Below are 26,038 nucleotides of genomic sequence, written 5' to 3'. Positions count from 1 at the left end.
CTCTCATCTTTTTCTGTCCATCACTGTTGGTAGGCAGGCAGACAGAGGCCTAGTGGTAAAGGTAGCTCTTTCTACTGTCTATAGCAGTGTCTGTAGCGAGGGGAGATTGAATAATGGATGAGGTCTTATAGGAGCCGGCTGGTCCCATATCCAACGTCCCGCGCCGGGAGAGCAGCGCCTCTCGGGAAACACCCCTGTAGCTGTCACTCACACCACACAGAGGAGGGTGTCTGCGTGTGTTTGAATGTGCGCGTCTGTGTGTGTGGATGCGTGTTTTCAGACAAGGCCCCGTCATCCCCAGACACACACCAGAGAAAGGCAGACACACACTTCTCTGACCTCATCCTCTGACCCCTAGAGTACACACTGTGACCTTTTCATCATCCAATCATCACTCAGAGCCAAGGTCGGGGGGAGGCTTTTGTAATAGTGCACTATATAAGGAATAGGGTGGAATTTCAGAAGTAGCCATGGAAAAAAAAACAAGGAACCAGGAGCCACTGACTCTATTCCATATAGTGCAAATAGGGCTCTGGTCAAAAGTAGTGCACTACATACTAAAAAAGGGGGTCACTTCAGAAGAAGTCACTGAAAAACACAGAAAGAACCAACCAAGAGCCACTAGTCCCACAGTTTCTCTTATATACATACATAGACCCATAGACTGGGTGTCAGTCTGTCCCCTGAATGGCCACTAAATACCACAAGAGAGTGACTCTCAGAGTGGAGCGAAGTGGAACAAACAAAGGCCTGTTTGTTGCGGCTGATGTGTGATAAATGCGTCCGTCTGGGGGAGCTTTCATGCTCGTCGGAGCAGGTCATTATGCAGGAAACGGCGGCGTTGCCTAGCCGAGCCCGAGCGACCCCGGTGCCCGCATCCATTTACTGGGCCGCACGCCACGGCGTGCGCCGTCTCGCTTCCCAAACCGTTTGGCTTTTCGCTCCCTCCCTAGCCGTCCCCTTGGGCACACTGACACTGAGCGGCACTCTCTCTGTCTCTGCCGTGATATCTCAACCAGGCCTACTGTAACGTGTGGAGCGTGGAGATGGGGGGAGAGTCAACATCCAAATACACAAACAAGCCCCCCAGAGAGGGACTGAGAGAGGGGGGGAGAGAGAGAGCGGGAGAGAGAAAGCAATAGAGAGAGAGAGGCAGAGAAGGGAGAGGCAAAGACAAACAAGCGAGTCCCCTGATAGTTGACTAGTTGCTACTGTACCCTGTCGGAAGGGAGACTCTCTTTCCAGAGCTCATGTCTCGGGGTGCAAAAAAACGGTGATGTATTTCCAGGGGGGGAAAAAACAGGCCCAAAGAAAGCCAGCAGGGAACCAAAAAAGGTGTTCACCACGGGGGAATTCTCCAATTAACACCCGGCACTGCAATCAGCTTCAAGCCCATGCATGCAGGTGTGCTGTACTCATTGTGTGTTTGTGTGAACGTGACGGGAAGGGAGAGGAAGACAAAAGTACACACTGTCTTCGGAGGTTATTGGGGATGCTTCCATCTGTTCCGACAACACATTGCATTAACATGTTCCTAATATTGTCTTTATATTGTAAATCCAGGTGTGTTTGTGCGAACGACTACCGACAGAAAGGCAGACGGGAAACAGTTGAACTAAGGGACAAACAGAGACAAAGATTCATTGAAAGACCAAGACATATAGTTCGGAGCCTTAAAAAGTGGATTTTTCCAAATGTCTCGACGCAACAAGTCCATTGTTAATGTCACAAACTCTCTCTCTGGGTGACACCAAGCCCCAACTTCATTAGCAATCATCTGATCCTGTAACAATTATTATATTTCTTTATTTTATTTTTTATTTAACCTTTATTTTAACCTTTATTTAAATAGGTTAAGAACAGTTAAGAACAAATTCTTACAATGGCGGTCTACCGGGGAACTGCCTTGTTCAGGGGCAGACCGACAGATACTGGCCCAACACTCTAACGGGAGCGGCAGGTAACCCATGAATTGAAATATGTTTCGGAACATGTCCCTGACTGTGCAGTTACATCCACTTTGAAGCAAATTTGATAGAGCTGTCATACACGGATAGATGTTGACTATCTATGCAGTAAGTACAACAATAACATTGTTTTTTCCCCCTAAATTTGTCGTGTCCTACTGATGTTATTTGTTGAAAACGCTTCCAAGACTTGTTTCACGCAAGAAAGTATCACACATAACACGCAGTTATTAGACACAGATGTCGGGTTTATTGGGTACGCTTCAAGTTGACACAGTTTCACGCGAAACTGAGCGGACACGTTTTATTCCTGGAATAAACACATAACCTACACAAACACAGAAGCCGCTGTCACACAACAGAGGTGGGATATTTCATTAGATGCTGAAGGGACAGAGAGAGAGAGAGCGAGAGAGCGAGAGAGCGAGAGAGAGAGAGAGAGAGAGAGAGAGAGAGAGAGAGAGAGAGAGAGAGAGAGAAACAGAGAGAGAGAAACAAAGAGCGCAATGGAGAACAATAAACTGAGAGAGAGAAAAATAAATAGAGAGAGAGAGAGAGATGGGGGAGGCAGAAGGAAGCAAGAAAGGCACAACTAAAGTAAAAGCCATTGAAAAACATATTGGTTTGCAATACCGCATAATAGCAAATATGCATACAAATGAATTTGCCTGGTGGTTCAGATACGGTATTAAGATCATCATTTAAAAAGTGGCCCTTTTGCAACCCTCCACCGCAGTCATCGATCTTGTATTATTAGGGCAAATAGAAACTGCACTAACTAGGAACAATGCCTTGAAGACGTGCTGGAGCCGGCCACTAAGTAGCACATCCAGACACATCATTATGAGCCATTTGATTACTATGCCCTTAAGATGCGCAATTATAACCTAAGACCAAAATTGGGGAGATATTTTACAATTAAACAGTGGGATGAAGACGCTCTAACAATGCTAATGATGACTTATGACCTGTGTGGGTATGAAAGGGCATTATGTCACGCCACTGCTAGGTATATGGGATGGGACGGGTCGCTGTTTATATACCCCGAGTGCCCTCTAACCGAGGGTGCATCTGAAATGGCAACCTATTCTCTATTTAGTGCACTACCTTAAACCAAGTGAAAAGAAGTGCACTGTATAGGGAGTAGGGCACCATTTTGGATGAACATTTAGCCAGCCCAGTCAGCAATGACTCTGTACTAGACCTTCTGTGGTGAAACAAGGCCCCAGAGGAAGCTAGCCTAACCCCTTTAACAAGAACAAATCTGCAGACGCTCTGTTTAACTAGAAGGTATGGTACTGCACCTGTAGCTCTACCACCACCGCAAGCCTTGTGATATCGCAGTGCACATCTCAGAAGCACCGCCACTTCCCTGCGCCCTATCTCTGTGTCCATCTCACGAGGGAGAACAATTGTCATTACCATTTTATTTAAAAAAATTGCCCGATCAGCAACACCCCCCCCCTCCCCACCCTCCCCCCAACCATATTCTCCTGGTTTCTTTCATATTTTTTCTAATCATAATTTCCCTCCATCATCTCTGGCTGGCTATAATTCCCTCCTCTCTTCCTCCCTCTCTCCCTCCTCCGTTTGCAGAGGACCTCTCTTTTCATCCTTGAGAAGGGCTTTAATTCGAAGTGCGACGGCGTTGAATAAAGAAAGGGTGAAGAAAAAGAGGCAGAGACGGCAGCGAGAGGAGCGCCGCAGACGTCCGAGTGTCAATCAATTGCGGCTGTGAGGGGCCCGTGACGGGGCCTCGGAGGAGAAAGAGAGGAGAGGAGAGAGAGAGAGAGTCTGTGTTTGATCTGTGTCTTTCAAAGGGAAAACGGCAGGAAGGGCCATCACAGACGATTTGCCTCTCCCTGCCAGCCCCAGCCCCATCCTGACAGAGAGCAATCACAAGCAGGTTAATTCAACATCTACCTTCTTAATCTTTTTTTCTCCCGCTCTCCTTTCTTTTGGTCTCGTTCTGTCGACTCGGATAAAACATTGCTTCCCTTTTTCAGAGAGCCCCACAAGAGCACTTTAAACACAAACATACCTTCTTTCAACCTTCTGTAGGTGTGAGGGGGAGGGGGTATGTGGGCGTGGGGTAGTGTGTTGGGGGGGGGGGGGGGGGGTAAGGGTGTCTAGGGGGGTGAGCCAGTGTAAGGGAATAAGAAGCAGGTATTTTGCCAACCGTAACTCTGTGGAAGGCAAAGGGAGGCCGGTGAACAGTCAGCAGATTCAGCACACAGAGACAAAACACAGACCCATCCTGTCTCCATAGAAACTAAAGAACTAAAGCAACAGTGTTTCCTTCTCCATGCTCTATGGTCATGTCTCCCCACCCCAGTAATGGTATCCTCTCCTGGCCAACGTCTGTCCTGGTCTGTGTCCCGGGCACTGCTTTTGACCAGAGCCCTATGGACCCTGGTCAAAAAGGAGTGCAGGAAATAGGGAACAGGGCACCATTTGGGACGCAGCCTTGGACTGGAGTGGCTAGCTACCACATGCTTTACTATCCAGAGGGCACCAGGTCATAGGGATAACGGGATAAAAGGTGTCCTTTCGGTTTCCAGGGAAGGACATTCACTCTCTAGATTGGATTTGGGGCCTTCAAGGACACAGGGAGAACACTCAACACAAAGGATAGATCTAATAGAGGAGGAGGAGGTTTGCTCTGGAGGAGGAGGGGGAGGAGGGGGGAAGAAGGGGTTAGAGGAGGGAAGGAGGAGGATGAGAAAAAGGAGGAAGAGGATGAGGGGGAAGGGGTAGAGGAGAAGGTGAAGGGGGAGGGGGAGGGAAGGAGGAGGGGGAAGAAGAGAAGGAGGAGGTGGAGGGAAGGAGCAGGAGGAGGGGGGAGGAAGTGTGGAGGAGGATGAGGAGGAGGAAAAGGAGGCAGAGGAGGAGGAGAAGGAGGAGGTGGAGGGAAGGAGCAGGAGGAGGGGGGAGGAAGTGTGGAGGAGGATGAGGAGGAGGAAAAGGAGGCAGAGGAGGAGGAGGTGGAGGGAAGGAGCAGGTGGAGGGGGGAGGAAGGGTGGAGGAGGATGAGGAGGAGGAACGGGAGGCAGAGGCGGGGGAGCAGGAACAGGAGGAGAAGGAGGAGGTGGAGGGAAGGAGGAGTGATTGGCAGGGCACTGTATCCTTACATCCAGCACTGCCTGTCAGTGGCTTACAGGCATCACCAAATACAGCAGCTTTCTATACCTACCGTCTACACGCACAAACACACACTCTACCATCTACACACAAACACGATACCACTCCCCTGAGAGAGCGAGAGAGAGAGAGAGAGAGAGAGAGCAAGAGAGAGAGGTGTCAGGGGAGCTGTTACCCAGAGGAGAGTGTCAGAGTGAAGATCAGTGTGTGTGTGTGTGTGTGTGTTTGTTTGTATGTTCACTCGCTTGCGTGTGTATGCGAGTTCACTCGTGTGTGTAGATAGGGGTAATCCTACCTGCATGCAGGTAGGCCAGGTCAGGGTTCTCGATGTCGGGGTGATGCTCCTTCAGATGGTTCCTGAAGTCCATGGGGCCGTTGGTGCCGTAGTCACACTTGGGGCAGTTGTACATCTTCACTCCCTCGTGCTTCCCCGTGTGCAGGATGTGCTTTCGGATGTTCTCCGCACAGTTGGATCTGTTGGGAGATGAACAGATAGTGATTAAAGGAGGAATAGTTCCTTCAATTAGAAGATAAAAATATCAAACGAAGAGTAAAAAAAAAGACAGGAAAGAGAAAATCCCCAAACAATAGAGGACGCTCCCCTTGGAGGGTTTACTGTACTGACAGTTTGGTTTTGTTCTAATGACACTAACAAAATGAATCAAGTGGATTGAACTCGAACAATTTAGTGGCGGGGCTGAGGGAGCATGCTTAAGGAGTATACATATTTGGAGAGACTCTTAAAGTCTCCTGTTACTATGCAACACACACACAATCAAAAACGGGGGTGGGGAAAGCAAAGTTGTAAACAATGATAGATAGTTCTACAATTTGTGAGATACATTTACATGCTGTAGATGCACACTTGTTTCCACACAGCCCTTGGTTTCCTCTTGCATGTTACAGACATTTCACTATAGGGGTATGACACTCCTGCAACAGGGTGAAAGTTTAAAGACAACATTTTTATAACATATTTTGAAGAGGTCTACCGTGTTTGTAATCTCGGGAACCCTGAACCAAATCTCATATCCACTGGCCTGCTACTAGACGTGATTCTGGGGGCTGAGGTTTTTAAAAATGGCGCTCAAGCAAAAGAAAATACTACCCCTCTCAAAGCCAATGCCTGTGGATGATACCCATGTGTCTCCTGTGGCTGTGCTACAGTAGGTGTAGTAGTGTAGCAAAGTAAAGTGGTGTAGTAGTGTAGTGAGGTAAAGTGGTGTAGTAGTGTAGCAAAGTAAAGTGGTGTAGTAGTGTAGTGAGGTAAAGTGGTATAGTAGTGTAGCAAAGTAAAGTGGTGTAGTAGTGTAGCGAGGTAAAGTGGTGTAGTAGTGTAGCGAGGTAAAGTGGTATAGTAGTGTAGCGAGGTAAAGTGGTGTAGTAGTGTAGCAAAGTAAAGTGGTGTAGTAGTGTAGCAAAGTAAAGTGGTATAGTAGTGTAGCGAGGTAAAGTGGTGTAGTAGTGTAGCGAGGTAAAGTGGTATAGTAGTGTAGCGAGGTAAAGTGGTATAGTAGTGTAGCGAGGTAAAGTGGTGTAGTAGTGTAGCAAAGTAAAGTGGTGTAGTAGTGTAGCGAGGTAAAGTGGTATAGTAGTGTAGCAAGGTAAAGTGGTGTAGTAGTGTAGCGAGGTAAAGTGGTATAGTAGTGTAGCGAGGTAAAGTGGTGTAGTAGTGTAGCAAAGTAAAGTGGTGTAGTAGTGTAGTGAGGTAAAGTGGTGTAATAGTGTAGCGAGGTAAAGTGGTATAGTAGTGTAGTGAGGTAAAGTGGTATAGTAGTGTAGCGAGGTAAAGTGGTGTAGTAGTGTAGCGAGGTAAAGTGGTATAGTAGTGTAGCGAGGTAAAGTGGTGTAGTGGTGTAGTAGTGTAGCGAGGTAAAGTGGTATAGTAGTGTAGCGAGGTAAAGTGGTGTAGTAGTGTAGCGAGGTAAAGTGGTGTAGTAGTGTAGCGAGGTAAAGTGGTGTAGTAGTGTAGCGAGGTAAAGTGGTATAGTAGTGTAGCGAGGTAAAGTGGTATAGTAGTGTAGCGAGGTAAATTGGTGTAGTAGTGTAGCGAGGTAAAGTGGTGTAGTAGTGTAGCGAGGTAAAGTGGTGTAGTAGTGTAGCGAGGTAAAGTGGTATAGTAGCGTAGCGAGGTAACTTGGTGTAGTAGTGTAGCGAGGTAAAGTGGTATAGTAGTGTAGCGAGGTAAAGTGGTGTAGTAGCGTAGCGAGGTAAAGTGGTATAGTAGCGTAGCGAGGTAAAGTGGTGCAGTAGTGTAGCGAGGTAAAGTGGTGTAGTAGCGTAGCGAGGTAAAGTGGTATAGTAGCGTAGCGAGGTAAAGTGGTGTAGTAGTGTAGCGAGGTAAAGTGGTGTAGTAGTGTAGCGAGGTAAAGTGGTGTAGTAGTGTAGCGAGGTAAAGTGGTATAGTAGTGTAGCGAGGTAAAGTGGTGATAGTAGTGTAGCGAGGTAAAGTGGTATAGTAGTGTAGCGAGGTAAAGTGGTGATAGTAGTGTAGCGAGGTAAAGTGGTGAAGTAGTGTAGCGAGGTAAAGTGGTATAGTAGTGTAGCGAGGTAAAGTGGTGAAGTAGTGTAGCGAGGTAAAGTGGTGAAGTAGTGTAGCGAGGTAAAGTGGTATAGTAGTGTAGCGAGGTAAAGTGGTGTAGTGGTATAGTAGTGTAGCGAGGTAAAGTGGTATAGTAGTCTAGCGAGGTAAAGTGGTATAGTAGTGTAGCGAGGTAAAGTGGTGTAGTAGTGTAGCGAGGTAAAGTGGTGTAGTAGTGTAGCGAGGTAAAGTGGTGTAGTAGTGTAGCGAGGTAAAGTGGTGTAGTAGTGTAGCGAGGTAAAGTGGTGTAGTAGTGTAGCGAGGTAAAGTGGTATAGTAGTGTAGCGAGGTAAAGTGGTGAAGTAGTGTAGCGAGGTAAAGTGGTATAGTAGTGTAGCGAGGTAAAGTGGTGAAGTAGTGTAGCGAGGTAAAGTGGTGAAGTAGTGTAGCGAGGTAAAGTGGTGTAGTAGTGTAGCGAGGTAAAGTGGTGAAGTAGTGTAGCGAGGTAAAGTGGTGAAGTAGTGTAGCGAGGTAAAGTGGTATAGTAGTGTAGCGAGGTAAAGTGGTGTAGTGGTGTAGTAGTGTAGCGAGGTAAAGTGGTGAAGTAGTGTAGCGAGGTAAAGTGGTGAAGTAGTGTACTGGTATTTTATACCACTTAGAATTGTATTCAAAGTGACTTACAGTGCTGTAAATACCCACATTTTGAACTATGTGTATGATCTATATGGGAATTGAACTTATGATTTGATGTTACTAGCACCAGCTGAGCCATACAGGACCAGTGTAGCGTTGTAGGTGTGTAGTATTGACGTGGTGTAGACATGCAGGGCTGTGGGGCTGCAGGCAGTAGTCATACAGTAAGCTAATGCTGGGTGCTGGCTGTAATGTCATCAGCTCAGGGAGTCACAGAGTACCCCTGATTATGCTGCTTAACCTGGTCTCAGGCCCTATCTAAACCTGCCCTAGGACACTATGTACACAGGCCTGGACTGGGGCTGAGGACACACACACACACAGACACATGTTCAAATACATGCTCACATACAGCACTCACACACACACACACACCGACATACATAACCCCCACCAATAGATACAACGCCCACCACATCATGCAAGCACGTGCAGGAGCTGCGGCACTTTCATACGCACGCGCACACACAGCATCATGCGTGATGGATGAGGCACTCGTGCTTGGTCTCGGGCTGACATTCTCGGACAGTATAATATGCAATTACTCTCCCTTATCACCTCGGCTGGGACAATAAAGCTTCACAGTACCATAGCTCACGCCAGGCAACGATAGAAATTTGTTTTCCACTTCCCCCCCCCCCCGAGACACCTCTCTCCATCAAGGGCCTTAGTAGTCCTGCCCCGGCTCCATTTCCTTTACAGGACTTAATATGTCCTCAAAACTATGCAGAGGACCCGCCCCTTTTTGTGTTTTACACATAAATACATCAAAACACCTGCTGGTGAATGGTGAAAATGGCCCTCCGTGAAGCTATTTGCATTGGGTAGGGTAAAATGTGAGGTGTTCTCCTTAGAGGTCCAGGAATGGGACAGTTCTTTTTACCATGTCTTTAGCTGTAGACATGTCTATCTGTACTTGGTACAGTAATAGCTCCATTAAGACCCTGGGTAAGTGGATAAGGATTGCACACAAGGATGTAACTTCCCTCCCCTAATGCTAAAACCCATACAAGATGGGCCTCCTCATTTTTACAGACCAAGACTCCGCAACTGGTATTTGCTCATAATAAGAAGGCCTAAGCCTAATCATATCAATATCACAAATAAAGTAAATAACATTTTCAATAACTTAACAAATCATGGTGTATAGCCGGCCGAAAATGAGTAAAGCACACAAACAGTAGCAATAAATACTATCCAACAAGTAACTATCCGACAAATTCAATTTAGAATTTTCCCTCGACCACTTAAAAGTTATTTCAAAACTTTCTTTCAGATAGAGAAGTCTTCTGTCACGGTCAGGAAAATAATAAGAATAATCATAAATCATAAAAAATAAAAAAACGTAAATAATTTATATTCAAGACAAATTAACTGATTTCTTATTCCAGGCCAGTGGAATAAATAGATCCATTCAGAGTCCGATATGAAAGGGTTCTAAAGCACAGTGTGAGGGTGGGATCCCGCGGGAGCGCTTCTATCTCTCAGATATGGTAATGGCGTAATTGTCATATTAAAACAGCATAATGTGCGTTTAGGAGTCAGCAGGTGTCAGGCTAAGAGAAAGGCCCACACAGTCCTCCTACGATAGCCAATATTAATTAGTCCGACAGCCGCGTTTCAACATTCTCCACGTCGGTGAGCAGCGACTCGACATGGGAATCAACCCCACTGTCTAGATATCGTCGCGATTCATTCCGTCTTTTTTTATTTTCTTTCTAATACATTTCCATATTTTCCTCGTTCGACGACTGCATTGGTAATGAGGCTAGTAATTGAGGCTGTTTGTTAGCGGTGGATTTAAATGTGCGTCTTTGTGTTTTAAGGATGGAGCTCGGTATCTGCGACGGCAAAGAGACACCTTGCTCTCCGCCTCTCCCGACACTTCACAGGGTCACCGGCCCCGCGACATCCACCGCCAGCCGCGCGGCGGTCCTCAAAGTTAGCGCTACCTCGAATTAGCTCAAAGTAGCTATTTTCGCAGGCAGGCAGATTGAGAATGTGCATTACAGAAGATGCTGTTAGAAATGTATTAAAGGGAGGATATCAATTATGGCAGCCATGATGCCTTAGTAGCTGTAATGAGTGTCTCTTCATTGAGAACAATAGTCATAATGAGGTATGGACTGCAAAAACAGGTATATCATTGTAAAATAGCCTTTGAGAACGTATATGCCAGTTTTCCCTTTGAAATATGACTATTAATAATATCTGACAGTAATTACCTGCATCTTCCAACCATAATTCTTTGAACTGTCAATAATCATTCAAATTTATATTGTACATTCATTTGAGGATAAAGTAAAGAAGTTGCATTGAGGATTTCATAGATGTCAGCGACACATATACTATTTTATACCAATATGAGAAACACAATATACACTGAACCAAAATATAAACACAACGTGTAAAGTGTTGGTCCCATGTTTCATGAGCTGAAATAAAAGATCCATGAAATGTTCCATACACACAAAAAGCTTATTTCTCTCAAATGTTGTGCACAAATTTCTTTACATCCCTGTTAGGGAGCATTTCTCCGTTCCCCTGACAGGTGTGTCATATCAAGAAGCTGATTGACCAGCATGATTATTACACAGGTGCATCTTGTGCTGGGGACAATAAAAGGCCCCTCTGTGCAGTTTTCTCACACAACACAGTGCCACAGATGTCTCATGTTTTAAGGGAGTGTGCAGTTGGCATGCTGCCTGCAGGAATGTCCACCAGAGCTGTTGCCAGATAATTGAATGTTAATTTCTCTACTTCGTTTTAGAGAAATTGGCAGTACGTCCAACCGGCCTCACAACCGCAAACCACGTGTTACCACGTGTAACCACGCCAGCCCAGGATCTACACATCCGGCTTCTTCACCTGCAGTATTATCTGAGACAAGCTACCCGGACAGCTGATGAAACTGAGGAGTATTTATGTCTGTAATAAAGGCCTTTTTTGGGAAAAACTCATTCTGATTGGCTGGGCCTGGCTCCCTAGTTGGTGGGCCTGGCTCCCAAGTGGGTGGGCCTATGCCCCCCCCCATCACTGCGCCCCTGCCTAGTCATGTAAAATCCATAGATTAGGGCCTAATGAATTTATTTCAAATGACTGATTTCCTTATATGATATTTTTGAAATTGTTGCATGTTGCGTTTATATTTTTGTTCAGTATAGTAAATGTATTAAAATATAATGATACATATAATATAATTTGAAGTAACAAAACAAGTAAGCGTTATAATGGTATATCAAATTCTATATATCATGAGATATCCTGTTCACGGTCAAATGTTGACAGGGCCTTGACTAGCACATCCTTATTTGTCTAAAGTCACTGAGCAATTGAACCATTGGAGGTTTACAAATGTATTCAGGGTGGAAGAGCGGAGCACAGAGTTAGGGCCCTCATGACTGCCTGGTGCCCGTGTTCAATTCCTCCTACACACATTAGGAACCCAACAGGGGTTGCGAGCTGCTACCCTCTCCAGCCCCTCCCTCTGCCATCCATACCCCCGGGGGCCAAACCCAAAATGTTAATTGGTCTTCTAATTTGCTGTTTCATTTGCCACAATCTGTAACAATCATTTGGAATCAGCTAGAAAGAACAGTTGGTCCGGTTCCCTCTGTTGCCTCCCCACAGTGCTTTGAAACGTCAAATACTGCTCTTCCTTGACAAATAGAATGTGAATTGAGTGCAAAATACGTATAAATAAATGAAATATGATACAACACCTCACATGCTAAACCATTGCCTTCCTGCAGAAGACAAGCTTCACCATGGTAGAGAAACTTGTAGCCAAAGTGTTTCTAAGCTATGGTAAACAACAAAGAATGGCAATTGGTATTGTGGTCCCATTAACGTTTAGGAATATTGAGCTTTTGTTCCAACCTAGATTGGAACATCTCAGTTTTATCAGAGTTTTTCTTCTGTTTTGCAGACGAGTATCTGAAGAGGTCATTCCAATTCAAACAGCCTTACAGATCCTTATAGAGCAAACCACAACAAACAGCCTTACAGATCCTTATAGAGCAAACCGCAGCAAACAGCCTTACAGATCCTTATAGAGCAAACCGCAACGAACAGCCTTACAGATCCTTATGGAGCAAACCGCAACAAACAGCCTTACAGATCCTTATAGAGCAAACCACAACAAACAGCCTTACAGATCCTTATAGAGCAAACCACAACAAACAGCCTTACAGATCCTTATAGAGCAAACCACAACAAACAGCCTTACAGATCCTTATAGAGCAAACCGCAGCAAACAGCCTTACAGATCCTTATAGAGCAAACCACAACAAACAGCCTTACAGATCCTTATAGAGCATACCGCAACAAATAGCCTTACAGATCCTTATAGAGCAAACCACAACAAACCGCCTTACAGATCCTTATAGAGCAAACCGCAACAAACAGCCTTACAGATCCTTATAGAGCAAACCGTAACAAACAGCCTTACAGATCCTTATAGAGCAAACCACAGCAAACAGCCTTACAGATCCTTATAGAGCAAACCGCAACAAACAGCCTTACAGATCCTTATAGAGCAAACCACAGCAAACAGCCTTACAGATCCTTATGGAGCAAACCGCAATGAACAGCCTTACAGATCCTTATAGAGCAAACCGCAGCAAACAGCCGTACAGATCCTTATAGAGCAAACCGCAGCAAACAACCTTACAGATACTTATAGAGCAAACCGTAACAAACAGCCTTACAGATCCTTATAGAGCAAACCACAGCAAACAGCCTTACAGATCCTTATAGAGCAAACCGCAACAAACAGCCTTACAGATCCTTATAGAGCAAACCAAAACAAACAGCCTTACAGATCCTTATAGAGCAAACCGCAACAAACAGCCTTACAGATCCTTATAGAGCAAACCACAACAAACAGCCGTACAGATCCTTATAGAGCCTTATGGAGCAAACCACAACAAACAGCCGTACAGATCCTTATAGAGCAAACCACAACAAACAGCCTTACAGATCCTTATAGAGCAAACCACAACAAACAGCCTTACAGATCCTTATAGAGCAAACCGCAGCAAACAGCCTGTCCATGTCATTTTGGTGTCTCTAAAACCAATGCCAGGAGCATTCCTTTCACACTTCCACCACACCTGAGAGGGGGAGGAAGAGGACGAAGAAGAGGAAGAGAAGCGAGATGGAGAAGTGCAACGTGGCCAAAAGTTTTTCCAATTTCACCGACAATTTCCTGTGTAATTACTGATGGTCTGTGATGGCGTTTTAATGACAGAGACCTGCCCGTGGCTGGCTGCTGTAGCCTGCTGATGATTGCAGAGTGATGAGATGAGATGATGAAGCCTGTGGGAGATCCGACCTGTGTGTGTGTGTGTGTATGTGGGCGTGCTTGTGTGATTAAACCCCCTGTCCTCCTGCCCATCAACCCCCTGCCATCTGTCCTTCCATGCGTTGGGCGAGCCCAATGAGCCGGTACCTGTAGTCGCACCAGGGGCATCGGTAGGGCTTCTCCCCTGTGTGCACCCGCTTGTGGCGGGTCAAGTGGGACTGGGTGGTGGAGGCGAAGCCGCACAGCTGACACTTGAAGGGCCGTTCTCCTGGGGGACGGACAGAGAGACAGACAGGGATTATGAGGACGGGTGGATAGAAAGACGGACAGACGGACAGAGAGGCATACAGAATCACTGTCCGTCTCAAGCGGAAGCTCCTTCGGACACAGACATTTACATTTGACATATGAATCATTTACGTACATTAGTCCATTCATCTTAACATAGCTAGATGAGACCACAACATATCACAATCGTAGCCCCTGAACAAAATAGTTATTAGCAAAGTCAGTGCTAGTAGGAAAGTGGTTGAAATCATTCAAATACTTTAGAGAATTTGCGTGATCCTGCCTGGGTTAGCGGGGTTTGCAATTTTGTGACTATTCCAATGATTCAGTTGTGCCAGGGAAGCTCAATCAAGGCCACCTAAAGCAGCGATTGTCAGTGGGTCACTGGTGTCTTAGAAAGAAAAAAATTGACATTTTTTATGGGAAAAAACTCCAGTCTGAACTTAAACGACTTAAACCAGGTAGAAAGTGTGTAGAACTTATAATGAACCATTATATATATATACACTGTATATATATAATTGAATCTCTGAAATGTTTTTCTTCAATCACAGTATTGTCAACATAGGGCTATTAGCAGCGTTATTTTTGGGTAAATTTTGTGCTCTCAAACCAGTAAATCTATTAACATTCTTCATTAAGAATATGGGAGAATTGTTATTATTGTCAATGAAAGAACGGGGGAATCTTGTTCCCTTGTCATTTATTTGCTACATTTACTAACAACATAGCATACAATTTTTTTTTTTACAGATTGTATTTTTGACGATTATTTTCTGCCATGCAAATATTGGGTCGCGACTGACACTACCTGGTTAAATTTGGGTCCCGAGGCAAAACCAGTTGAGACCCAGTCATCTAAAGCATTTAAAAAACTTCAAATCTTATTTGACCCCAGGTCTGATCTGAAAAAAAAGAGACACTCACTGATGACACCTGTAGTCTGGACAGTGTGTCCGACAATAGATTGTCGAGGTGTATTTAGAATTGACACTTGACAACAGGGGACAAGAGAGGACAAAAACGTAAAAGCATTGGGTAAATGTAAATGACTGTCAAAATGCGACAGCAACAAAAATAAAAATATGAATATCTAAATGAATATTTATAACGGGATGCTTGATCCTTGGGCGCCTGCCAGACGAATGGTTAACAGGATTTGTTTCACTTTCCCAATATCCAAAAAGCACTTGTTATTGACGGCCTATCTGAAAAACGCAATTTTCCTAAGCGATAGAATGACACGGTGAAATGATAACCTAAATTAAAAATCGCAGATTCAGTCATCCATACTGCTACACATGTCTATCACTGACAGCAAACATGTCAGACTGTGTGTGTGTGTGTGTGTGTGTCAGAAATAATAGTGACATGGTTGAGCAGCTTAGATGAATATTAATAAATAGTAGCAGCAATGATGACCGTGTGTGTGTGTGTGTGTGTGTGTGTGTGTGTGTGTGTGTGTGTGTGTGTGTGTGTGTGTGTGTGTGTGTGTGTGTGTGTGTGTGTGTGTGTGTGTGTGAGTGAGTGAGTGAGTGAGTGAGTGAGTGAGTGAGTGAGTGAGTGAGTGAGTGAGTGAGTGAGTGAGTGAGTGAGTGAGTGAGTGAGTGAGTGAGTGTGTGAGTGTGTGTGAGTGAGTGAGTGAGTGTGTGCCTGTGTGTCAGACGCAGGATGTGTGCAGCTCTAGGATCGTGCGGCTCACCTGTGTGTTGGCGGCGATGTTTGGTGAGGGCATGTCGCGTGCCACCCGCAAAACCACAGAGATCACACAGGAAGGACTTCTCTCCTGTAGGGGGCGGGAATGAGGGGGTCAGAGAACATTACAGAGTCAACAGAGGAAGAAGGAGTAGGGACAACATGATCAACAGAGAGAGAAAGGGGGAGAGAGAGGGGGAGAGAGAGAGGGAGAGAGAGAGCGAGAGAGGGTGTTCATTAACAGATGAAAGCAGAGGGAAAAGTCACAGATCACTAGTGTATATCCATCAAGGCTCTCACAGTTAACTAATTCCTCCAATCAAATGTATCCGTGTAAATATGTCAAATGGGACGGAAATTGCCAGTGTGGTTTATTGACTGTGATAAAATCTGAAAAGCACCGCTGAACATAATTACATACTTGTCAGAGCCATAAAAATTAGCTTTATTATCAATGGGATGGTTTTGTACAACTTCATTTCTGGCCGATGCCTTCCAGATGGGGCTGAGCTGATCACTCCAGCGGGTTTTTTACTACGCAAGTGTGCTTCCTCTCTCTCCCTCTTCCCCTGCATCTGGCTCTATCATTAACAGCCTGATGGTTCACGCTCTCTCTCTCTCTCTCTCTCTCTCTCAGCACAGACACAGCAGGAGGAGGTGGAGAGGGGTGTCGGCAGGCTGATTGCAACACAAACATGACTCTGAGGACACTGGATCATCAGTATGAGTATTTATTTGCAAGACATGCAAAACGTTTCGCAACGGACGACAACACGTTTGGCAACGGACAACAAAACATGTCGTCCAGTTCAGAATGTACCTCCCCTTTTATATTTCCTCTCTACTGAACAGGACCCGGGTGATGGTCTATACCCAGTATAACAGATGTTTATAACAGTGTTGGTTGTTTGACTCGACGACATCAACAAGCTTTTAACGGCAGTTGTCTGAACCCCCTGTCACGGACGTCCTCAATTCAAAGAGGTCTTCTCACAAAACCGACAGTCCAGACCGAACTGTTAGAACTAATATGCCACGAATATCGAAATAGGAGACTTTCCTTTTGAGGATGTTGGTTGTTCTGCTCTACGACGCACACAAGCTTCAGGGGAGTCATCTGAAGGTAACCCAGTATCGGGCTGTAAAAATGCCAAAAAGCGCATAGGGGGTAAAATGTGCCACGATTAATGTGACCAAACATGGGTCTAACAAAAGTTGAGTTTTCTTAATTCTCAGATATAGGACAGACACTTCAAAACCTTATTCCTTATGATACATTTTTGGACCGTCTGTTTTGCCATGTACTAATAAATGTGTTATTCAATGCGTTTCTATGGGCTTTAGCAGTAAATTCCAAATTCAACATCTTATCAATTTTTTTTTGTATATCTTCTTTTTTTATATACCTACAGGGATCCTAATATTCTAAATGAAATGGCTAAATTATACATTTTATGACCATCTTAAAACAATTCCGTATGTTAGGCGACAGGTAGCCTAGCGGTTAGAGGGTTGGGCCAGTAACCAAAAGTTTGCTCGTTCAAATACCCGAGCCGTCAAGGTGAAAAATCTGTCGATGTGTCCATGAGCACGGCACTTAACCCTAATTTGCTCCAGGGGCGCCGTACTACTATGGCTGCACCTATCCGGTGTATGTGATAAAACATCACCGTACTACTATGGCTGCACCTATCCGGTGTATGTGATAAAACATCGCCGTACTACTATGGCTGCACCTATCCGGTGTATGTGATAAAACATCGCCGTACTACTATGGCTGCACCTATCCGGTGTATGTGATAAAACATCGTCGTACTACTATGGCTGCACCTATCCGGTGTATGTGATAAAAGATCGCCGTACTACTATGGCTGCACCTATCCGGTGTATGTGATAAAACATCGTCGTACTACTATGGCTGCACCTATCCGGTGTATGTGATAAAACACCGCCGTACTACTATGGCTGCACCTATCCGGTGTATGTGATAAAACGTCGCCGTACTACTATGGCTGCACCTATCCGGTGTATGTGATAAAACATCGCTGTACTACTATGGCTGCACCTATCCGGTGTATGTGATAAAACATCGCCGACTACTATGGCTGCACCTATCCGGTGTATGTGATAAAACATCGCTGTACTACTATGGCTGCACCTATCCGGTGTATGTGATAAAACCTCGCCGTACTACTATGGCTGCACCTATCCGGTGTATGTGATAAAACATCACCGACTACTATGGCTGCACCTATCCGGTGTATGTGATAAAACATCGCCGACTACTATGGCTGCATCTATCCGGTGTACGTGATAAAACATCGCCGTACTACTATGGCTGCATCTATCCGGTGTATGTGATAAAACATCGTCGTACTACTATGGCTGCACCTATCCGGTGTATGTGATAAAACATCGCCGTACTACTATGGCTGCACCTATCCGGTGTATGTGATAAAACATCGCCGTACTACTATGGCTGCACCTATCCGGTGTATGTGATAAAACATCGCCGTACTACTATGGCTGCACCTATCCGGTGTATGTGATAAAACCTCGCCGTACTACTATGGCTGCACCTATCCGGTGTATGTGATAAAACATCGCCGTACTACTATGGCTGCACCTATCCGGTGTATGTGATAAAACATCGCCGTACTACTATGGCTGCACCTATCCGGTGTATGTGATAAAACATCGCCGTACTACTATGGCTGCACCTATCCGGTGTATGTGATAAAACATCGCCGTACTACTATGGCTGCACCTATCCGGTGTATGTGATAAAACATCGCCGTACTACTATGGCTGCACCTATCCGGTGTATGTGATAAAACATCGCCGTACTACTATGGCTGCATCTATCCGGTGTATGTGATAAAACATCGCCGTACTACTATGGCTGCATCTATCCGGTGTATGTGATAAAACATCGTCGTACTACTATGGCTGCACCTATCCGGTGTACGTGATAAAACATCGCCGACTACTATGGCTGCATCTATCCGGTGTACGTGATAAAACATCGCCGTACTACTATGGCTGCATCTATCCGGTGTATGTGATAAAACATCGCCGTACTACTATGGCTGCACCTATCCGGTGTATGTGATAAAACATCGCCGTACTACTATGGCTGCACCTATCCGGTGTATGTGATAAAACATCGCCGTACTACTATGGCTGCACCTATCCGGTGTATGTGATAAAACATCGCCGTACTACTATGGCTGCACCTATCCGGTGTATGTGATAAAACATCGCCGTACTACTATGGCTGCACCTATCCGGTGTATGTGATAAAACATCGCCGTACTACTATGGCTGCATCTATCCGGTGTATGTGATAAAACATCGCCGTACTACTATGGCTGCATCTATCCGGTGTATGTGATAAAACATCGTCGTACTACTATGGCTGCACCTATCCGGTGTACGTGATAAAACATCGCCGACTACTATGGCTGCATCTATCCGGTGTACGTGATAAAACATCGCCGTACTACTATGGCTGCATCTATCCGGTGTATGTGATAAAACATCACCGACTACTATGGCTGCACCTATCCGGTGTATGTGATAAAACATCGCCGTACTACTATGGCTGCATCTATCCGGTGTATGTGATAAAACATCACTGACTACTATGGCTGCACCTATCCGGTGTATGTGATAAAACATCGCCGACTACTATGGCTGCACCTATCCGGTGTATGTGATAAAACATCACCGACTACTATGGCTGCACCTATCCGGTGTATGTGATAAAACATCGCTGTACTACTATGGCTGCACCTATCCGGTGTATGTGATAAAACATCGCCGTACTACTATGGCTGCACCTATCCGGTGTATGTGATAAAACGTCGCCGTACTACTATGGCTGCACCTATCCGGTGTATGTGATAAAACATCGCTGTACTACTATGGCTGCACCTATCCGGTGTATGTGATAAAACATCACCGACTACTATGGCTGCACCTATCCGGTGTACGTGATAAAACATCGCCGACTACTATGGCTGCATCTATCCGGTGTACGTGATAAAACATCGCCGTACTACTATGGCTGCATCTATCCGGTGTATGTGATAAAACATCACCGACTACTATGGCTGCACCTATCCGGTGTATGTGATAAAACATCGCCGTACTACTATGGCTGCATCTATCCGGTGTATGTGATAAAACATCACTGACTACTATGGCTGCACCTATCCGGTGTATGTGATAAAACATCGCCGACTACTATGGCTGCACCTATCCGGTGTATGTGATAAAACATCACCGACTACTATGGCTGCACCTATCCGGTGTATGTGATAAAACATCGCTGTACTACTATGGCTGCACCTATCCGGTGTATGTGATAAAACATCGCCGTACTACTATGGCTGCACCTATCCGGTGTATGTGATAAAACGTCGCCGTACTACTATGGCTGCACCTATCCGGTGTATGTGATAAAACCTCGCCGTACTACTATGGCTGCACCTATCCGGTGTATGTGATAAAACCTCGCCGTACTACTATGGCTGCACCTATCCGGTGTATGTGATAAAACATCGTCGTACTACTATGGCTGCACCTATCCGGTGTATGTGATAAAACATCGCCGTACTACTATGGCTGCACCTATCCGGTGTATGTGATAAAACATCGCCGACTACTATGGCTGCATCTATCCGGTGTATGTGATAAAACATCGTCGTACTACTATGGCTGCACCTATCCGGTGTATGTGATAAAACATCGCCGACTACTATGGCTGCACCTATCCGGTGTATGTGATAAAACATCGTCGTACTACTATGGCTGCATCTATCCGGTGTATGTGATAAAACATCGTCGTACTACTATGGCTGCACCTATCCGGTGTATGTGATAAAACATCGTCGTACTACTATGGCTGCACCTATCCGGTGTATGTGATAAAACATCGTCGTACTACTATGGCTGCACCTATCCGGTGTATGTGATAAAACATCGCCGACTACTATGGCTGCACCTATCCGGTGTATGTGATAAAAGATCGCCGTACTACTATGGCTGCACCTATCCGGTGTATGTGATAAAACATCGTCGTACTACTATGGCTGCACCTATCCGGTGTATGTGATAAAACATCGCCGTACTACTATGGCTGCACCTATCCGGTGTATGTGATAAAACATCGCCGTACTACTATGGCTGCACCTATCCGGTGTATGTGATAAAACATCGCCGTACTACTATGGCTGCACCTATCCGGTGTATGTGATAAAACATCGCTGTACTACTATGGCTGCACCTATCCGGTGTATGTGATAAAACATCGTCGTACTACTATGGCTGCACCTATCCGGTGTATGTGATAAAACCTCGCCGTACTACTATGGCTGCACCTATCCGGTGTATGTGATAAAACATCGTCGTACTACTATGGCTGCACCTATCCGGTGTATGTGATAAAACATCGTCGTACTACTATGGCTGCACCTATCCGGTGCATGTGATAAAACATCGCCGTACTACTATGGCTGCACCTATCCGGTGTATGTGATAAAACACCGCCGTACTACTATGGCTGCACCTATCCGGTGTATGTGATAAAACACCGCCGTACTACTATGGCTGCACCTATCCGGTGTATGTGATAAAACACCGCCGTACTACTATGGCTGCACCTATCCGGTGTATGTGATAAAACATCGCCGTACTACTATGGCTGCACCTATCCGGTGTATGTGATAAAACATCGCCGTACTACTATGGCTGCACCTATCCGGTGTATGTGATAAAACCTCGCCGTACTACTATGGCTGCACCTATCCGGTGTATGTGATAAAACATCGTCGTACTACTATGGCTGCACCTATCCGGTGTATGTGATAAAACATCGCCGTACTACTATGGCTGCACCTATCCGGTGTATGTGATAAAACATCGCCGTACTACTATGGCTGCACCTATCCGGTGTATGTGATAAAACATCGCCGTACTACTATGGCTGCACCTATCCGGTGTATGTACTACTATGGCTGCACCTATCCGGTGTATGTGATAAAACATCGCCGTACTACTATGGCTGCACCTATCCGGTGTATGTGATAAAACATCGCCGTACTACTATGGCTGCACCTATCCGGTGTATGTGATAAAACCTCGCCGTACTACTATGGCTGCACCTATCCGGTGTATGTGATAAAACCTCGCCGTACTACTATGGCTGCACCTATCCGGTGTATGTGATAAAACCTCGCCGTACTACTATGGCTGCACCTATCCGGTGTATGTGATAAAACCTCGCCGTACTACTATGGCTGCACCTATCCGGTGTATGTGATAAAACCTCGCCGTACTACTATGGCTGCACCTATCCGGTGTATGTGATAAAACCTCGCCGTACTACTATGGCTGCACCTATCCGGTGTATGTGATAAAACATCGCCGTACTACTATGGCTGCACCTATCCGGTGTATGTGATAAAACCTCGCCGTACTACTATGGCTGCACCTATCCGGTGTATGTGATAAAACCTCGCCGTACTACTATGGCTGCACCTATCCGGTGTATGTGATAAAACATCGCCGTACTACTATGGCTGCACCTATCCGGTGTATGTGATAAAACATCGCCGTACTACTATGGCTGCACCTATCCGGTGTATGTGATAAAACATCGCCGTACTACTATGGCTGCACCTATCCGGTGTATGTGATAAAACATCGCCGTACTACTATGGCTGCACCTATCCGGTGTATGTGATAAAACCTCGCCGTACTACTATGGCTGCACCTATCCGGTGTATGTGATAAAACATCGCCGTACTACTATGGCTGCACCTATCCGGTGTATGTGATAAAACATCGCCGTACTACTATGGCTGCACCTATCCGGTGTATGTGATAAAACATCGCCGTACTACTATGGCTGCACCTATCCGGTGTATGTGATAAAACATCGCCGTACTACTATGGCTGCACCTATCCGGTGTATGTGATAAAACATCGCCGTACTACTATGGCTGCACCTATCCGGTGTATGTGATAAAACATCGCCGTACTACTATGGCTGCATCTATCCGGTGTATGTGATAAAACATCGCCGTACTACTATGGCTGCACCTATCCGGTGTATGTGATAAAACATCGCCGTACTACTATGGCTGCACCTATCCGGTGTATGTGATAAAACATCACCGTACTACTATGGCTGCACCTATCCGGTGTATGTGATAAAACATCGCCGTACTACTATGGCTGCACCTATCCGGTGTATGTGATAAAACATCGTCGTACTACTTTGGCTGCACCTATCCGGTGTATGTGATAAAACATCAAATTTTTTAGCTTAGTAGATATTGTGATCTAAGGACATAGACCTACAGGTGTTAATACAGCGACATATGACAGAGGCTTAGTATGGTGCTGTGTCTCAGTGCTACCCTGTTGCTGCCCGTTGCTAATTACACCAGCTCCCCTCAGCAGGGAACAGCTCTGATTAGTCGGCAGACCTCTGGCCTGTCTGCCTCCAGGACATAAGGCACATGCTGTAGCTGCCCACATGAATAAAATACTACAGTTTACTATATAATACCACAGTATTTACTATAGAGTTCTGTAGTAAACTATATACTGTAGAATACTATACTACACACTGTAGTTTCCCTCAATCATGTGTAGTACTTACTATATAATGTTGCAGTATACTGTAGAATACTATAGTAAATTATGCAGTATTATTCACAAAAAAACACTGTAGTAGACACTACAGTAATGTCCACAAAATATACATTTTTCATCTGGGTACAGTAGCACACACACACACACACACACACACACACACAGGTATATGCATGCACACGCACACACACACACACACACACACACACACACACACACACACACACACACACACACACACACACACACACACAGGTATATGCATGCACACGCAGACAGACACACACACGAACCCATGCACACAAGAGCACACGCACGCACGCAAGCACACACACACACGCAAGCACACACACACACACACGCACACACACGCACACTATCACTGTCACGCAACTGCTCATCTCAATCCCAAAGTTTGAACTTTCACTGTGCATTGATAATGCATCGAGGTGGCAACTTCATGCAGAGGGGAAGTAGTGTTCTTCACTTCGGATAACAGCTTTTATTGAATCCACAGAGAGAGAGGAGCCTCGTATTACACCCATTTAAAGCCACTCGACTGTGAGGAGTGTTCTAACGCAGTGCCACTTAAGAAGAGAAAACCACCAATATTAAATAGGTCTTAAAGAGGATCCCTATTTGTTCATTCTGGAATTATAAAATCTCTGGGCTTTTAAATTGCCCTTCTTCTTCTCTTTCTCCTTGTCGGCCACCAATATTAAATAGGTCTTAAAGAGGATCCCTATTTGTTCATTCTGGAATTATAAAATCTCTGGGCTTTTAAATTGCCCTTCTTCTTCTCTTTCTCCTTGTCGGCATTGAAACCTTCATGGCAACATTAGGGGAATGTTAGGGGGAACGTTAGCAGACTGTTAGGGGAGCGTTAGGTCTGCCTCCTCCTCAGTTCCTATCAGAAAAACAGCCCCCTCTTTCCCTTCTCCGCCCATCACCCCCCGATTCCACCCGTCGCCCTTCCATCTCTCATTATGCCCCATGCTACAAGACCCCACCACGGAAAAATCCATAGCCATCGATTCCCGCGCCCAGTCGCGGTCGCCACAATTATTCTTGAGGAGGAAACGCTGGCGATAAATTACGTGTGCTTTTCATCTGCCGTTCGATGGCGGTGAGCCCTCTGAGGGCCGAGGGGAGGACGGGGTTGGTGGGGGACAGGGCAGTGGCGGGTCCTTGTCAACACCAGGGGATCCAGCAGGTTAAAGATACTGAGCACAGGGCCCCTACACACACACACAATCACAACTCGCTCACGGAGACGCACACGGAACATAACACAGATCAGACAAACGCACAGTCACACACAAAACGCACCCCAGATTACACACACGCACACACACACACAGACACACACACACAGGCCAGTTAAAGCTCATCTCTCGTGTGGGTTTATAGAACTTTGCGTCATTTTATCACTCCAAAACTATTCTTTGTTCTTATTCTCCTGGTACTCCCTCTACCCTTAACAAAACAAATCCACTTATTGCAAGACTTGCTAAAAAAAAATATTTCGACTTATTAAAAATACTTATTTAAAAGTATATTTAGACGTATTAAAAAGTCTAAATATACCATCTCTATTTGCACGTGTGTGTGTGTTTTGTTTGAATCACATACACTGCTACTGTTTATTATCTATCCTGTTGCCTAGTCACTTTATTCCTAGTTACATGTAGTGTACATATTACCTCGTACCCCAGCACATCGACTCGATACTGAGACCCCGTGTATATAGCCAAGTTATCGTTACTCATGGTGTATTTATTATGACTTTTACTATTATGTGTTGTTCCTCGTTTCTCTATTTTCTCTAGCTCTACACTGCTGGAAAGGGCCCGTACGTATTTCATTTTTAAGCGACACCTGTTGTTTACGAAGCATTTGATAAATAACATTTGATTTGATTTGATATATGTGTGTCTGGGTGCCCGACGCCATTATCTGTGTTTTAAATAACCCCGTAGGAGTCTGCATGCAGCTATAATTGCCTCCCTCATTAGTTATGTTTTAGCAGGGTTGCGGTTGGGAGGGCAATTAATTTCACCGCTTAATTTTTGACACAGAATCCGCCCGCTGTATTGATGTGCTCGCCATTTTGGGCCTCATTTCTCAGGGAAATTAATTGACAAAGTGCGAAGATATATCAGCATATCGCCAGATTAAGCGACAAACTGAGGCAATGAGGAAATCAATTGTGGCCCTGTCGCGGCAAACGGCACTGCCGGTCCCTCTGCGGAAGAGCTGGGGAAAAGGCTGGGGCGGGTTGGGACATGTTTGATTTATTTATTTATTTCAGTCGCTCATTCATCAGCCGTTACAAATGACCCTGGCGGTTGACGCTACCTCCCCTCCTCCTAACACCCCCCCCCCATCCTCCTCCTCTTCCTCAGACATTGGGGGTGTGAGGAGAGTGATTAACATAGAAAACACACAAATCAGCCCCAGAACAATGAATCCAGTTGGAGACATGACTGCAGGAGCGGGAGGTGTTCACACACAGAGGAAAAAATAGGAAGTCCCTCACTATGACTGCTTATGTCACAGTCACAGTCAAAGAAATGGTAGCAGCACAAGTGTGTTTTTATAGAGACTCATTCTCTCGTCACAACGAAAATATTCAAACGCAACAGGACTGAGAACATACACTGCTTAAAGACAGAATTCCGTTTCATGATTAGTGCTGTAGCATATCTCAAACACTGTTTGCACAACAGCTTTATACATAACAGCGTAGGTACCAACAATTCA

General features: G+C 45.4%; 1 protein-coding gene across 2 annotated transcripts in view; it reads right to left on the bottom strand.

Annotated features, from left to right (window-relative positions):
* The window catches only part of LOC139573941 (zinc finger protein 407-like), a 168,180-nt gene that overhangs the window by 48,358 nt on the left and 93,784 nt on the right, over nucleotides 1-26,038 (bottom strand). For both annotated transcript variants that reach the window (XM_071397944.1, XM_071397945.1), the window contains exons 7-9: nucleotides 15,618-15,701; nucleotides 13,775-13,895; nucleotides 5,404-5,582 (exon numbers count right to left, since the gene is read on the bottom strand). In XM_071397944.1, coding sequence (XP_071254045.1) covers nucleotides 5,404-5,582; nucleotides 13,775-13,895; nucleotides 15,618-15,701 — 384 coding nt within the window. The remainder of the gene's footprint in view (nucleotides 1-5,403; nucleotides 5,583-13,774; nucleotides 13,896-15,617; nucleotides 15,702-26,038) is intronic.

This window comes from Salvelinus alpinus, chromosome 4 (genome assembly GCF_045679555.1).
Source record: "Salvelinus alpinus chromosome 4, SLU_Salpinus.1, whole genome shotgun sequence".
In the NCBI taxonomy this organism is placed as follows: Eukaryota; Metazoa; Chordata; class Actinopteri; order Salmoniformes; family Salmonidae; genus Salvelinus; species Salvelinus alpinus.
Note: the sequence above shows the minus strand (reverse complement) of the source record. Positions and strands in the feature narration are given on the sequence as shown.